The sequence below is a fragment of the Podarcis erhardii genome (genome assembly GCF_964252035.2).
Source record: "Podarcis erhardii genome assembly, chromosome: 11".
NCBI lineage: Eukaryota > Metazoa > Chordata > Lepidosauria > Squamata > Lacertidae > Podarcis > Podarcis erhardii.
The window spans coordinates 55,395,172-55,411,600 of record NC_138501.1 but is presented as its reverse complement, the minus strand read 5'-3'; the positions used below and the strand labels follow the sequence as shown (position 1 = coordinate 55,411,600).

At 49.0% G+C, this 16,429-nt stretch overlaps 1 protein-coding gene across 3 annotated transcripts; it reads left to right on the top strand.

Moving 5' to 3' along the window:
* The first annotated feature begins 2,505 nt into the window (after positions 1 to 2,505).
* Positions 2,506 to 15,291, top strand: FANCG (FA complementation group G). Of its 3 annotated transcripts, none has more exons than XM_081881493.1 (14): positions 2,506 to 2,623; positions 4,178 to 4,268; positions 5,463 to 5,594; positions 5,879 to 6,072; positions 6,742 to 6,865; positions 7,613 to 7,743; positions 8,656 to 8,802; positions 9,626 to 9,789; positions 10,355 to 10,421; positions 11,364 to 11,716; positions 12,275 to 12,315; positions 12,727 to 12,897; positions 13,913 to 14,036; positions 14,365 to 15,291. In XM_081881493.1, exons 1-14 carry the CDS (start codon positions 2,552 to 2,554, stop codon positions 14,474 to 14,476), a joined length of 1,923 nt encoding a protein of 640 aa, XP_081737619.1. In that variant the 5' UTR covers positions 2,506 to 2,551; the 3' UTR covers positions 14,477 to 15,291. The 3 variants fall into 3 exon arrangements, with proteins under 3 accessions (XP_081737619.1, XP_081737618.1, XP_081737620.1); XM_081881492.1 differs by having other exon boundaries at positions 6,742 to 6,898; XM_081881494.1 differs by lacking the exons at positions 13,913 to 14,036; positions 14,365 to 15,291 and having other exon boundaries at positions 6,742 to 6,898; positions 12,275 to 12,430; positions 12,727 to 12,870.
* The last annotated feature ends 1,138 nt before the right edge of the window (positions 15,292 to 16,429 follow it).

Sequence of the window (16,429 nt, the reverse complement as noted above, 5' to 3'; positions counted from 1 at the left end):
AAGCTGTACGCTGGCTCCCTCGGCCAATAAAGCAAGATGAGCGCCACAACCCCAGAGTCGGTCACGACTGGACCTAATGGTCAGGGGTCCCTTATATTGCTGCAACCAGCCCTGGGACTTCATGGTGAAGGTGGGTAAGAAATTATGTTCTTGGTATGTGTGTAAAACTAGAGGCTGGGGAAACCAGATGTGTAGGGTATAAATAATAAATTATTATTATAAAAGATAATAAAAGGGAAAGCCCTGCTGCCTCAGAACAAGGCAACACGTGGGGAGAGCTCCACTGCTGCATCCTGTTTGTGGGATTCCCATAATGGGCATCTGTTTGGCTTGCTGGGAGAAGAGGATTCTGGGCTAAGCAGGTTCCCTTTGGCCTGATTCTGCTTCAGGGTTCTTCCGGTGTTCCCCATAGCAGATACAGAACTGAGAACACCAGAAAAGCACTGAAGCTGCATCAGGCCAAAGGGAGCCCGCTTAGCCCAGAATCCTGTTCTCAGAGTGGCCAGCTTCTATGTGAGGATCTTTCTGTGCTGTTTAATTTGAGCTGGGACTCTTAGAAAGGTGAGGGAGTTTTGCTTAATGCTGATCTCTCATCACTCTGCTCCCCATTCTGCTTCTGAGTTTCTGGCTTAGAACCTCCACCTAGAAAGCTGCATTTCCCTGCTATTCCTTCAGCACCTGGACTGGCAGCAGCTCTGGGGGACATTTCTCCTGTAGCACCCTGCTTGTGGTTAACGCTTAGCTGGAATGAAATATTCAACGCAGCAATAGAGAAATTAAAATAATAATTTATTTGTCAGACAAATAAATGAGAGGCTCAGTGGTATATGGTTACCAAGCTCTGGCCTGGCCTCCTGCCATTCTGGCCAGCACTTATATTCCCTTAATCCAGCCCCCTTTGCTCCTCCTGTGGCTGCCTCTGTCCAATCAGCCTGGTTGAAATTCCTATTGGCTGTTTGGTAGAACCAATCACAAAAGATACACCCACAAAAGATACACCCACTTCCTTGCCCTTATAAGGGAGACAAAGAGCTATATATATGACATATAAGTAATAATATATCTTACATGGAATCTTAATTACCAGCTCACCTCTTGCCCTCCTTGCCCTATTGCCTTCTAAAACAAATGGTTAATCTTACATTTTTATGTTCAACAGATGTCAAGGATCTTGAGTTTCACATCAACATTGAAAGATTTCCTTCATTTAAGGTTTCTAAACAAATGCCTGACAACTATATATCAAGACTGCTTGGATGGCGTCTTCTGTCTGGCAGGGGGGCTAGGCTCATTTGCCCCTCTGGTCTCCTATTGCAATATGACTCTATGAAATAAGAATCTAGCATTTCTTAAATCCTTTGCATAATTACATTTAAGCCAATATATTTAAGCTAATATATTTCATACATTTATCATAGGTAGCCTCTTAAAAGAATAAAGCTTTTCAAAGTAAAAAGGAAGGAACTCAGTAAAACACAGCTTTTAAAAAGAAACCTCTTCAGTGTACACCTCCCCCTTTCCCCCTCCTTTCCCAGCCAGCTAGATGCTTCTCCCATTAGCTCTTCTCAACATTTATTGCCTTTTTAACTCTCTCAGTTTAAGAAACAGCTTTAGAAAAGACTTTTCAAAAATGTTCTCTTTTCTTCTAGCCAAGCCAGTTGCCTTTTTCACTGCTCTTGGCCTTTCAACCTTAGAAAGAAGATCTGGCTCATTTTACTGGGAGGCACATTGGTATTATTTTACTATTTACCCATTCTTAATGGTGTTTTCTCAGCCTTTTTTATCTTCTGTATCATGTAGGATCAGTGTCCTCGCTCTCAGCCTTTAATTTCCTCTTTTTATGACTTTGAGAATTGTTTTTCTACTATAAATCAATGGGGCCCCCTTGTCTTAGGAGAATGGCCAAGGTTTTCTCTGCCTGGCATGAAACATTTGAAAATCTAAGCCCATTTAATTTAGGAACCTGATCAAGATATAAGCCAATATAAGTCTTGATTAAAAATGCAGTCTATATTCAGATGCCACACTCCCATTCCTGCAAGCTGAGGTGCGAGTGTGGACTGCTGGGACCCGGGAAGCCAGGGTTCAAATCCTGCCACTTGGCCATGGAGCTCACTGGGTGAACTTGGGCCAGCCACTGCCTCTCAGCCTCACATACCCCACAGGGCAGTTTTGGGGGTTAAAGGGGGAGGTTGGAGAATCAGGCGCAGCACTTTGAGCTCTTTGGGAGAAAGGGGGGGAATATAATGAAAATGACACGAGGTCCCCGGAACTGGAGCTGCTGGGGATCGAACCGGCGGCGCCTGGGCAGCCGCGCAACGAGACAGCAGGCGGCCTTAGAGACTTCGGGTCGTCCCGCTCTTCGAGAGCTTTATGGGCCATCTCGGGTGCCGTAGCCGTCCCTGTTCAATTTTGCCGCCCGCGATTTAGCGTCACGGCCACCCGTCCGCTCGCCCAATGGGAGCCGCCAGCGCGCTGAGCGCGGCCAATAGAAACAGCGGGGGCGGGGCCTGTTTCCATAGCGGCGAGGGCGGCGGCGAGGCCTTGCTCCATGGCTGGCGGCGGGAGCTGCTTGGACCTCTGGCGGGGCGAGAGCGACGGGCTGGCGCGGCGCTGGCGGACGGTACCTCCCTTGAGCGACGCCCGACCGAGGGCGAAGGAAAAGCGGCTGCTCAGCCACGGCAGGCCGGGGTCCTTCAGGGCCTGGGACTACAATTCCCATCAGGCCCCGCGAGCGAGCGCGGCCTCAGCCCCGCACCATAGACCTCCTGGCCGGGGCTGATGGGAGTTGTAGTCCAACCGAGCTGGGAGCCGAGGGAGCGAGCCGCTCTCCGCTGCTGGGCGCGAGCGGGGGCCCTCCTGGACTCGGGGCCACAAGCCCCTTTGGGGGGAGCGGCGGCAGGGCCCCCCTCAAACCCGGCGCTGCAATCCCTTCTCCGTGTTTTCATCATAATATTGGCTGTTGCTGAAACACCACAAACACAATATAAGCTGATTGTTATTACTGAAACCTTTTTTTAAAAAGAAATGTTTACATTTAATTTACTGTATTATTAGTTTCATTTTAATACTCTTCTTAAAAAAGATTCGTGCATTGCAAGGGGTTGGACTGGATGACCCTTGGGTCCCTCCCAACTCTACGCTTCTATCAATTTTGTATATAGTCTAGAAAACAATGAAACACACACCGTGGAAGAGAAATTGAGAAATATAGCATTAGCTGATAAAATTGAATATTTTATCTGTAAGCTGCATTGAGTCCCCGCCAGGAAAAAGGGTGGTGTGTATATAACTAGATGATAATGATAATAATAAGCCTCAAGGTGGTTTGTAATCATACAGTTAAAATGTATGAAGAGCAGGCCCAATGGCCATTTAGGACAATGGCTTTGGTAGATTCATGCCAACCTGCATGCAAAGTCCACCATATTACTCCCACCCCCATTTTAAACTACATTGTTTTATGTTACCCAGCTGGAACATCCCATCAGCAATGACATTCCTATGGAAGTCTGTCGCAGGCGTGAGAACATATGGTAGATAATGAGGTTTGTGGCGGTGATGTTAGGCTGCCTTGCCTGCAGTTAGGCCCTCGGATCCAAGCTCTGGCTTTAACCTGATGGAAATACATTTATTAATTAAAGCATTTTTACCCCACGGTTGTGCCAAAAAGACTCTCAGGGTGGAGTAGTATCAGTAATAATAGACAGCCCTTGGGCTTACAGAAGAAAAGGAGTCTGGTACAGTGTCTCTCTAGTGGTCCAGCTAGTTCTGTGTGAGATCTTACAAGTACAAGTCGTACCTTGGCTCCCAAATGCCTTGGGAGTCAAACGTTCCGGCTCCCAAACGATCGAAAACCAGAAGTGAGTGTTCTGGTTTTCGAACTTTTTTTGGAAGCTGAACGTCCAGTGTGGCTTCTGCTATTGTTTCCGGCGTGCCTGCGAAATCGGAAACCAATTGGAAGCCGCGCCTTGGTTTCCAAACGTTTCAGAAGTCAAATGGACTTCCAGAACAGATTCTATTAGACTTCCAAGGTACGACTGTACTACCGTACTTTTGATTGTTGTGAGAGCCCCATCTTCTTGTAAATTGTCTTGCTCCTGTCCTAGAATCTGTTCATGGCCGTTGTTTCTGACCTCCTCTGGACCCTTCAAGCTCCCTCCTCTTTTCTTGGCAGGTGACAAGTTCTCCAGGTCCTGACAGTTCAGTGACACAAACGGCTCACGAGTGCCAGCTCGCCTTCACTAAGCTGCTGCAGAAGATCCAAGGTAGCAGTTCAGGAAGAAAAAAAAACCTTTATTGGTAGGCTGGAAAATGGGCAGTAGCCAGGCCCCCTCTGTGGCACAAGTGTGGGGCAGCTCATGGTGAAGTTCTGGGCTGATGTCTCCCTGATGAAACCGAAGCCAGCAGGGCTTTGCAGCCATATGGGGTTAAGCCTGGTTTCCTTCTGCATGTTTTATTTATTTATTCAATTTATATCCTGCACCTTCCTCCAAAGGACCCCCAGGCAATACAAACAATACAATTAAAACTTCTAAAAAATACAACCCAATGAAAAGCAGTGTTCTATAAAACCATTTAAAAAGCAACCACCTACTCCTAAACCAATAATTTCAGAGTAGCCAGGGATAGAACCTTAAGCTATCAAATGCCGGGGTAAACAGTGATGTTTTTTTTTTTAAAAAAAAATTCTCCCTTTCTCCTAGAAGTTAATAGTGAAGGAGACAGAAGACCCTCACAAGGGAGGGCATCCCACAAATAGGGGACCACCACCCAGAAGGCCCTGTCACAGGAAACCCCCGTGGCAGCACCACCAACAGGGCCACCCCAGCTGATTGTAGGGAATCTGGATTTCCTTGCTGCTTTGGTCTCTTCACGCGTTTCTGGCTGGTTTTTTTTGCCTTGGAGAGGGCGGTGAACAATCTCCCCCTCCACAAGTTAAGCTGAAAAATGGCTGGGGTAGTAGAGACTGCATTTGTTTCAGCCCGGCTGGATTGGTTCCCCACATTCTCAGTTCTCAAGAGAGGACTGTCCAGGTGACGGCAACAGGAAAAGTATGATTTGCTTATTTAGCCCTTTATCTCTTGCTTTTCTTCCACCTTGAGAATCAAGGCAGTTCCCAGGTGGTCTCCCATCCAAACACTGGCCAGGCCCAGACCTGCTTAGCTTCAGCAAAAAGAGCTGCATCATTTGCTCCAAAGTGGAATGGGCTTCCTGTCTTGTGTGAACAGCTAGACTCTCACTCCCTGAACTCTGGCTGGCCATCCTTCCTTAACCTCACTGCTGCCAAGTCTGGAACCTGAAAGCGCCTGCCTGCCTGCCCTTCCTGACTTTGGGTGCTCAGATGCTGCAAACCCCTTGGGTGCTGACCCCCAACGACCATTGACATGGGGCCACCTGGTGAGTTCTTCAGGTGGATGGAAGGGTTCACCTTTGAATTCTCTCTCCCTCTTGTTTCGCAGGGCTTCCAGCTGCACTCCCAGCTCTGCCACTGGAGTTGGCTATCCTCTACAATTCCCTGGTGTTTGATATCTGCCTCTCCAGCAACTCTGGCGAGAAACTATTGGGAGTGATAGATCATGGGCTGAGCAGGGGTAAGAGAAATGTCTCCACGTGCTCTCCAAATGATGGGTGGTAGAATCAAAGTCATGAATAAATACATACCTGGATGTTTTTGCTGCTGGCCCTGTTTTTTTGAGGAAGTGGGATGCCGGAGTTGGAGGGGATTCTTCCCAGGTGTTCCAAATCCACTCTGGATGGAGCCTGGTCTTTCTCTAAGTGCAAAGAATCCTACAATGCAGCACTTCTCTCCCCAGCCCCACCTTTGACTGAAAGTGATATCCATGCAGGTTTTCCTCTGTCTGTCTGTCTCTGCTAGTTCTAGAGGTGTGTGCAGTGTCTGGCCAAGGACTTGGCTCAGAGGGCCGCTGGCAGAGGGTGCTCCAGGATGATACCCTTGAAGAACTGCAGGCCCCTCTGCATCGACTGGCTGCCCTGCAGGGGGTGCTGTGGCTTGCAGCAAACCGCCTCGCAACCGCGGAAGGCCTCTTTCAGCTTCTGAATGGCGCCAAGGTAGCTAACAGCAGCCTGGAGCTGCATAGCATCTGTATTGAGGCATTTATCCCTTCCCTCCTAAGTGAAAGCTTTCCCCACCCTTTGCAAATGGGATGGCAGCTTGCGGTGCTGCAGCAGGTAGTTGGGCCTCTCATCAACCTCTACATGACCATTCAGCTTAAATTGTGGGACTGCAAGGAGCTCTGATGAAAGACCTGGCATGCGCTGACTGTTCATTGGCCCTGGTTGAATCACACACCAGTAACCAGCCTGAGGGGCCATGGGCTGGGAAAGGAACAGCAAAAGGACAGGTGGGCTTCTGCAGTTCTGCCTGGTAAGCCCAGTTGCCTGCCTATAGTTTGAAGCAGGCATTCCCCTCTGCCTCCAGCCTCTCCTCTGACTCTCCCTGCTGCCAGCCTGGCTGGCATGTAGAGAATGGCACCACGTCCAGTCCTGGAGGCAGGATACCTCTGAGGACCAGTTACAGGGGAGCCCAGATGGGGAGAGTCCTGCTTTTGGGCTTTCCAGAGGAGTCATCCGATTGGCCATGACAGTCACAGGATGCTGGACTAGGTGTGACCCCTTTGGGTCTGATCCAGCAGAGTTGCCCTTCCGTTCTTCCAAGAAATTCGCTACTGTTGAAAGTGCTGCAGGACTCTTGACGATGAACCGTTATTCCTTTTTCAGAGCCTGAGGCCTCCTCCTTGCCATGGCCATCAGAACAAGTTCCTTTCCCTGCTCCAGATGTGGCAGCCACCTGACATGGCAGAGTCTGACCCCCTCCTTGTGCAGAGTGTCCAAGAGTTGAAAGGCATCCTGTGGACTTCGGCTGCCTTTCTGCAAGGTGGGGCTGTGATTTCCCACTCTCTGCATGCCTGCTGCTTCTGTACGCCTTCTCTCTTTTGACCCGCACCTCGGCAGCTACAGTTGCTTCTGCCAGGAAGCCACTTGCTAGGGAGGCAAAATCAGTCCGTCTGCAGGTTACTTGAGTCAGGGATTGAGTGTGCCAAGGCAGATTAAATGCTTTCCTCTGAGAAAGAGGAGGAGGAGGATGTGGTTTTGGATTATAACAAAGCTATAGGACTCCCAGTTGCTCTTCTGGCTCAGATGTTAGATAGACTTGTTTTAATTGCTTTCCACTCTGTCTCAGGAGCAAAGTCTGGATAATAGAATTGTTTAATGGGGGGGGGGTGTCTTGTAGGCAGTCTAGACCAACCCCTTTTTCAGAGGGGGAAAACCAGAGCTCTAGAGCACCCCCTCCCCACAAACAGATGGCTTTTCAGCCTCCTGTGAGGGAGAGCCCAGCACCCTCCAATATAACTGATTTTGTTGTTCAAATGTTCTTCCTGTTGAGCTTCTGCTAATGTTCAGTAACTGTAATAGCAACTTTAAGTCATATTTTTAAAAACCCTACAGCTCTGTGTAAGCCCAGTTATCACATACAAGTCCAAACAAAAGATGGGGGACCACGCTCTGTTCTGCTTTGGTCATGCAGCTCCTGGAGTTCCTTGTCAAATTCTACTCAGTAGGTGGGAACAGGTTTTCCTCTCTGTTCCAGGAGTTCAGGAACTGGAAGCCGGTGATCTCCCTGCCGCTGTTGCCCTTCTCCAAACAGCTGCTACGGGGCTGTGTTCCAGGCGCCGCCTTGCCCAGATCTTCACCTTAATGGGATGCTGCAACCTGAAAATGGTATGGGTGCGTTGAGGGGGGAGAGGGTGGCAGGGTGGCACAGCTTGTGAACGCAGCACATGGAAGGAAAGGGGGAAAGTGTTGCTATCAGGGCAAACCTGTGTCAATATGCCCCTGAAGTGTGGGGCCTCCAGCGGTTCTGAGAGCCGCAGCAGAGAGTGCCATGTTGGTCTAAGTTCTCTTTCCCCCTTACCAGGGGGTGCTCTGCCTTGCCACTCTCCTATTGGGGCTTCTTTTAAGCACTGCTAATGCCAGAGAGCTAGGAATTTGGCTTATTAAGCAGGAAAGGCCTAAAATTATGTATTTATTACATGCATTTGTCACTTATTACAAAAACATCTCAGAGCAACTCGTGATAAAAAGCATACATGGTAGAACATTTAAAATTCTGTGCGTTAAAAATAAGAATTAAAAATTTTAAACTAAAAGGCAGTACTTCAAAAGAACCAGGTGGGTAGAATTTCTCATAATGCAGTATTCTTGAGATAAAACATAGGCATTGCAAATGTTTTCTTGCCAAGCAGTAATGATGTTAAAATATTGAGAAATATTTTAGTGAAATATCCTTTAATAAATAATGTTAAACATTGTATTTAGTAAATAAGGGTTACTAATACCACTCTTGAAGTGGTGTGCAATAAGATAAAACGTGATGAAATACAGTAGGTACAAAGGCTAAAAGCAATAAAAGCATTTCTGCGATTATACAATGGGGGAGGTGGGCTTAACCCTCAACCTGTGATCAGAAACCAGCTTTTCACAGATCTCTAGAACAACAAATGCACAAGCAGAGAATTATGGGAGTTCTGCTACGCACCTTTGTTTATTGGAAGGTAGTTTTATGCCCCAGGTTACAGCAAAGCACCTTTGGATGTCGGCACTTCGTATTGCATCTGCTCCTCTGTGTTCCAGGACAAGCCACAGGTGGCAATTCAGTACCTGAAACGAGCCCTGCAGGTGGATTTCACGTTCCTCCCTGCCCTGTACCAAGCATCCCTGTTGTACCACCAACTGGGGCTTCTGGAGGCTGAGCTGGAGGTCCTGGTGCTGCTGTATCAGGTGTGTCTCAGGTTTTCCTATCCCTGCATGACGATGCCAAGGGGCTGCATTGGCACTGCAACTGCTCTGCCTGAGAAGAACTGGCTGCGCTTCTGGCTTGCTCCCCTCCCTACTTGACAGATGAGGGAGCCAACTGGCCAGGAGGTGGCTGTAGATACCTGCCTGCCCTTGGTCCAGGCAGACCAGCCATTTTCCTTGGACTCCCTCCCTCCCTCCCTCCCTCCCTCCCTTCCTTCCTTCCTTCCTTCCTTCCTTCCTTCCTTCCTTCCTTCCCAAGGTCCAATATCCCCTCATGAAGAAGGGCAGGAGGAGTTAGCCAATGCAGATCTCTCCTGAGATGCACAATTCCACTCTGTCTGATGCCCAACAGTGTTGACTCACCCAGGGGTGGAGGAAGGGGGGCAGTGGGGGTGCCCCGCCCCAGGTGTCATCAGTGAAGGGGGTGACATTCGGCACCCCACCTGCCCGTGACTCCCAGGCCTACCCCGAGCCGTCGGGTGAAGGGGTGGAGCTGCACCACCTTGCCAGTGGTCTTCCCCCCTTCCCCCTTCATTTTGCCAGCTCAGGGGAGGCTTGGGAGTCATGGGCGGGCGTTGCACTGTTGCCCCCCACTCCCAGGCTCCCTCTCCCCCCACCCAGGAAGCAGGTCATGGGTGGCTCGCTCCACCCCCATGGGTGTTTTGCCCTGAGATGCTCACCGCGGTGCCCCCCAGGACGCTTGCCCCATCCCCATGGCCCCGCCCTGGGAGCACAGGTGCTGGAGCAGCTAGCACTGCCTCTGAAATCACCAATGTTCCCATTTCCTCCGCTCTCCCTGCCTCAGGCTCTGGATGGTCCTGCACGGGTAATGGCAGAGCTTGCCAGTCCATGTTCCCTGATCCAAATGGAGCTGCTCACCTGCGCATCACAACTGAGTAGCTTCTTTGTCAAGATTTGTCCGTCAGATGTAAAATATTTGCTGGCACAAAGGAACCTCCAGGCAGGGAGGTGAGTGCTCCCCCCTTCCTGTTACGTAAGTCTCCTTGGTTGCTCACTTGAGGTGGGGAGGGAATTGTTGGCTTCAGTTTTCTCTAGGGAGAACTTTCCTGAGGCATCTCAAATTACTAGCAGGAGACTCCTGCTGGAAGGAAATTGCTCATCAGCTCATGAGCTCACTTTGAATGAGGGCAGGGAGCTGTCTTTAGGACGCCATGGGATGTCCTTGTAGGTCCTTGCAGCTCCTGTTGTTTATTTTAATTTATTTATCAGATTCCTTATCCACTGTTAGGGCCCAGGGAAGGTTACAACCATACAGTATTCAATTATAAAAACAGATGAAACAATCACCATGATAAAAACAAGTAAAACCATTCCAGAGCAGTATAAATATGGCAAAAACAACAACCCCAAACAAAAACAAAAACAAAACCACCTTAACTGCCAGATGCCAAGCTAAAGAGGGGGAGAGGGTATTTCAGATATTGGGGGGGGGGTATGTCATTTAAGGCTTTAAATACTAATATGAGCACCTTGGATTAGGCGTGGAAGCAAACTGTTTTCTTTTCTCCTGCAGGGTGAGTGAGGCAGTGGAGCACTACCTGGACCTCTTGGCTCTGTTCCAGGAAGGGCCTCTTCACCAGGTTGGCACCTTGCAGCTATTTTATCTTCATGCCATCTGCTGGTTTTTGTGCGAAGGAATGTGCAAGCCCCGCACTCTCAGCAATAGCAGAGAATGGGCTAACAATAAATCAAATCACAAATGTAGCAAGTAGCATGGAAGTCCACTTAAACAGCTCCATAAAGAAGCACGATAAATGCAATCCTGGCATAAATGTATGGGGTTTATACAGCTAAAGGTTTAAATAGTTCTCCAACTAGAGCTTGACAGACTGTTTTACATTTGCTTTTTGAATTGTGCTTCCTAATCTGCAAGGGCTTGGTAACGCTTCTTGCTCTTCCAATGTGTTGCATGTGTGCAGTCCTCGAGAGGAAGATTTCAGTTACTGGGGCAGAGGGGGGGGGTGGTGGTGGTGGTATTCTGCCTTCTGAAGGTCAGCAGCAGCATCTTGAACAGTCTCTCGAGGATAACAGGAAGCCAGTGCCAGTCCCAGGGAGATGAGTGCAATGTTTTGCAGTCTTCAAGGGCACACGGAGGTCATGGTGGCCATTCAGCCTTGAGGTGATGCTTCTCCTTGTGTGCAAATGACTTTGAAGACATAATCTTGTGTCCTTTCACAGTAACCCTCTGGGTATGTCAGTGCTGACTTGCCCAAATACACCCAGTGACCCCAGCATCTTTCTGGGGCAGCCATAGCCAAGGAGGACCCTTGTCAGCAACGATAAAGAAGTGAGGGATCCCCCCCCCAAGTCTTTCTCATGTATCAGTTGCTATCCTGGCTTCCATGTTGGCTTCAGCAGCTGATGGTGGCCTGAGACATTTGCACCCGCGCCTGCCCAATTTCTTTAGCACTCTTGGCTCTCAAGCAGTATTTACTGTACTGCCTGTGCTGTGTTCCTTGTTGTGGAACCAGCACCTTCTGATCCTTGGCTGGGGCCCTCCTCCTCCTCCTCCTCCTCTGCAGGTGTCTCTGTGTGGTGAGCTGGCCTTGCCCAGGATCCCCGAGGTCTTCTTAGAGGCCGCCTCTGCCCTGGAAGAGCTGGCCAGGCATCGAGATGCCATTGCAGTGTGTGAAGAGGTGGCAGCCCGGATGAATGGACTGATCCCCGAGAGGCTGCCAATTGAGCTGGACTTGAGGGCTGCAGAGGACCTCCCGGGGCCTGCTGGGTCCTCACTGACAAATTCTGCTGGCAGCCTCATGAAGCGGAAGAGGGAGAGCCTGCTCTGCGTCCTTTGGCGAGCAGCTGCCTATTTGATCCAGGGCTTGGCATGGGCTGGGCTAGGAGAAGCCAAGGAAGCCATAAGCCACTTGAGCAGGTAATCGGGCTCCCAGTTTGTGATCCAGGGAAGATGGTTCTGAGTGCCTCGTCCTGTCCGTCCCTTAATTGGATGCTAGGAGAGCATTCTCTTGCAGCCATTCAAAGGGAACTGGCCTTGTGAGACAGGATGGCGTATTAGATGCAGCCCTGGATGTGTCCCATTAAGGAAGGCTGTGTATACCTTGGTACTTAAAACTTCCGTGTTCTGCCCCAGGACCCCAGATCTCGCAGCTCAAAGGAACAACTGCATGCCTCCTTGTTTGGTTCTGCTTGCCGTGGAGTCTGCTAAGGAGCTGCAAAGTGTGTTGAAAGTCCTGCTTCCACCCCTGAGCTTCTCTTTGCAGCCTTGAAATGAGAAGCCGGCCCCATGGTCCAGTTTCTGTGCTTGTGTGGTCTGGTTGCATGCAGGCCAAAACCCACCAGCATGCCCATAAGCGCTTGTTCCCCCTTCTGTCAGGAAAACTGAGTAGATACCTGAATAGCCCCTCAAATTCTCTTGACTCTGGCTTTCATCCGAGAGCCCTAAGATGATTGTGCTTTGCTCCTTCCCCAACAGGTGTCTTAATGATCTTCTGAGAGTTCGTTTTGTGACCACAGGTATGGATCGGGATGCTTACCGCCAGTTTCTGTCTGCCTTCCTCTTGGCTGGAGTGATTTCTGGAGCTGGGGAAAGCCCTTTTGTAGGGCTAGAGCTAACCTACTGCTGCCCAAGGTGGGAATGGTTTAGGAGAGTCCTCACCTCTCGTTTAATCATGCCATGAGTCCAGACTGGTCCTTTTGTGACATCACAACTTGAAGTCCAGCCACTTGGCACGAGAGGTTTCTGCTTCCATTTTTTTTCTCTTGACCGCCCCCCCCCCCCGCATGTGGGAACAAGAGTAGACTCTGCAGAAAGGGCAGCGGGCAGGGAGAGAACAGAGCCAGAGAATTGGCTTTGTTTCTGTTGACCTCTCTGGCTCATGGCTGGGAGAGCAAAACCCAAGGGCAACGGTCTTCTTTCTCTACCAGGCAGCAATAGCAGCACTGAAAAGGAGGCAGAGCAGATGGGGCTGTCAGAAGCAAAGGTGCTTCCCCAAATCAGGCAGCTGGCCCTGACGGGACGAGGGATCCAGTTCCTGCATCTGGGGCGGAATAAAGAGGCTTTGGCGGATTTCCAACACAGCTTGCTTGTCTGTCCAGGTACCCACAGCCAGGAATCCTTTGCCTATGCGAGGGACCTGGCCTCCAGTCAGTCTAGTGGTTAAAGGAGTGGGTGGGGAGGCTCGAGTAATTTTCAGAGCATGCAAAATAAATTATGCAAAGTAAGTATTTAGATATATGCTTAGGTAACTTCTGTAAAGTAGGAGACAGAATTTGGAGCTCTTTGTTGTTGTTTTTTCTAATAATATTTATTCAGGTTTTAAAACATTACAAAAAAAAAAAGAAACAAAACACAATACAGAAAAACAGGACATTTCCAAGAAAAAATGAAAAAGTAAAAAAGCAGGAAAGCAAAAACAGATAAAAAGGAAAAAAATAATTAGAAAATACATACAATCAAAAAAGAAAAAGAGAAAAAAACAAGTTAAACCTTTACATGATTTTCTTTCTATGACTTATTTCCTTGACCTCCTCACACCTCCCCTCTTTGTTTTCTAGGTCAAATAGATATTTCAGCAAATCCTCCATCTTTGTTTTTATCCTAATAATTTATCTTAATATACTGTAATTTTCCATTCTCTCTTTCACCAATTAGCCATCCACTTTTACTTTATTTAATCTTATTTCTCATTAAAACTAATATATTTAAACTCGTTCTCTTAAGACATTTCCCCTAAGGTCATAAAAATTCCATTTCACGATTTCTCCATCTCTCATTAAAAGCAATTAAAAAAAAATAATTCTTGATATATACACTTTAAATTCCCAAATTTCTTTCACCGTCTCCCCTCTCCGGTCTCGGCCCGTACCAACAGTTCCATCAGCTTACAACAGTCCATCAACCTGGACAGAATTTGGAGCTCTTTGAGGCAGACTAAATGCAGGCCCTTTTTGCCCCTGGTGGAGGGGAGGGTGTAGACCAAGGCAGTGGGCGAGATGGGGCCACTCAGCAAGATCCAGTGTGGGGAGGGCAGGGGCATTTTGGGATTTCTCCTGGGGTGCCCAGCGGCCCTGAGGCCAGCTCTGGTCATGCCGCTTCCTTTGTGCTTTACAGACAGGCCCTCTGCTAACTTGTACCTTACGCACACCCTCTGGAAGCTGGACCGAAGGCAGGAGGCAGCTGCCCACTGGCAGAAGCTCCATGTGGACGCTGCAGGCTTGGAGGAAGAGGCGGAAAGGTGTGTGCATGCTGCTGAATCCTGTCCCTGCCCCCTGAACAGAGGATGAGGGAGTGCAGTATTGGATGTGGGAAGAGGCCATCCAGGCTCCCACTCTGCTGCTGCTGCGACTTTCCACCCATACATACACCTGACCAACGATGCTCAGGCTGCAGGGAGGGCCTTGGTCTCTTGGCTGCTTGCAACACTTTGGGCATCTCTCCCCTCTTGCCCTCGGCACTGGTCACCATAGACCATGCTCTCCTCCTACCCTCGGTCATCGTAACCTGCCCATCTCTGCTTTAGCAACCACTGACACCGATTTCTCCCCTCCCTCCTTATGTTTCAGATCCTTCCCGATATACCTGCAGCCATGCATGAGGCAGACAAAGTTTCCTCACACAGAATCACTCGCCCAGAATGTGGGAAGCTTCCTTGTGGGGAGCAGCCAGGGACCCTAGAGCTGCTGCTGCTCCTGCCTCTCCTCTCCTCTCCTCTGCCCTTGCCAGGCCCTTCTTCCAGACAGCTTCCTCAGCGGATCTTCCAGGGCTCTGCTTTGCCTTTGGGAAGGGGAATGTTTCAGTTGCAGTCACCAAAGACAAGTGATGACAGTGACCCTCGTCCTAGTGGAAAGGATGTGGGGGTTTTGCAGAAGCTCCACGTCTTTGCTCCTGTATCATTCAGTTATTTTTGAGATTATGTCCTTAGTGGAAGGAGGAAGCAAGCAAGCAGAGAGGGGTGACTCTAGTCCAGGTATTTGTAAAACGAAGCCCCACAGTATTGTGAAAATCTTCAGTTGCTCTTTTCTTTGCTGCAGATTTGGGAGGAAGGGGTGGGGAGGGGGCGCTTTCTTAACTGGCACCAAAACAATCCATTCCTGAGGTAGAAGCAAGCCTAGCTCTGTCCTCTTGCTGCCTCTTCCTTTGTGCTTATCCTTTATGCCCAGGGCTCCATCAGTCAGGTTGCTTAGCATTTACGAGAGAGAGAATTGCAAACATAGCACCATGTGGTAACAGCACACAGATGGGTTTGTGGTGTCTCCATTTTGGTCTGTGGGCACAATGGTGGGCTTTCCTGTTCATCTGATTCTGGGTAGCTTCTCTTTCCAAGCTGTATTGGGGCGGCCCAAAAGATGTTGGCAGACACAGAGGTTTGCTCCCCCCCCCCCCCGCCCAGCTCCCCTTTTGAAAGATGTGTTGGATAAGCTATTTTCTTCCATTTGCCTGATCATCATGCAGGGTACTTAAGAATTTATAAAGCCTGCATTTCTTTTTAATGACTCATCTCTTGATTATCAAAATGTCTCTTGTGAAATCTTCAGTTCTAAATTATTTGAAGAGGGCCGTGGAGGGGATGAAGTCTAAAGCAAGGCCTGCTGTGAGTGGTATTCAGCAAAGTACCACTCTGGGTAAATGGACCCAATTGAAGTCTTTTTCGTTAAATCTCAATGAGTCTAATTTTGAGTAAAATTTAGTTGAATACTATCCTGTGTTTTTCATCTAATGAGGGAATGAGGCCCTAGGAGTCCTGGAAAGATAGCTGTTGGGTCAGTCAAACTGAAAATACCAACTTTCCCTCTCATGAATAGTGACTATCTACCTGCTAACATGTGGGACACTGCGGTCTAAACCACAGAGCCTAGGGCTTGCCGATCAGAAGGTCAGCGGTTCAAATCCCTGTGATGGGGTGAGCTCCTGTTGCTCAGTCCCAGCTCCTGCCCACCTAGCAGTTCGAAAGCACATCAAAAGGGCAAGTAGATAAATAGGTACCGCTCCGGCAGGAAGGTAAACGGCGTTTCCGTGCACTGCTCTGGTTCGTCAGAAGTGGCTTAGTCATGCTGGCCACGACTTGGAAGCTGTACGCCGGCTCCCTCGGCCAATAAAGCGAGATGAGCGCCGCAACCCCAGAGTCGGCCACGACTGGATCTAATGGTCAGGGGTCCCTTGATCTTTTACCTGCTAACTGCTAACTGGAGGGACCAAAGAGCAGTTGGCCCTGGCCCTGGGAATGCAGAAAAGGGCCTCACTCCTCCCACATCTCTCTGCTAAGTTTCAGAAGTGATGTAGCAGCCTTCATATGGAGGAATGGTTGGAAGCAGAGCTGTTATGTTTCATTGGGGGGGGGGAATTGTTGTCATTTATTGTTAATAATAATCAGACAACCCCTTTTGGACTTTTTGTGTGGAAATGAAGATTTGAGACATTTCATAGAATCAGAGAACTGTAGAGTTGGAAGGGGCCCCAGGGGACATCCAGCCCAACCCCCTGCAATGCAGGAATGTGGGTCTGAAGATTGGGGAAATTATTGCTTAGAAGAAGGTAGAACAGCTGGATGTCATTTTAAGGTGAATATTTTTTATGTAACTGACAGACGGAAAATCAGAATTCCTTCTTATCCCCTTCCCCCTTACCCCC

Coding starts and splice junctions, on each gene's coding strand:
- FANCG (XM_081881492.1), top strand. CDS start 2,552: ATGGCTGGCGGCGGGAGCTGCTTGGACCTCTGGCGGGGCGAGAGCGAC. Junction 6,073..6,741: donor AGCTTCTGAATGGCGCCAAG/GTAGCTAACAGC, acceptor TTCCTTTTTCAG/AGCCTGAGGCCTCCTCCTTG. Junction 10,422..11,363: donor AGGAAGGGCCTCTTCACCAG/GTTGGCACCTTG, acceptor CCTCCTCTGCAG/GTGTCTCTGTGTGGTGAGCT.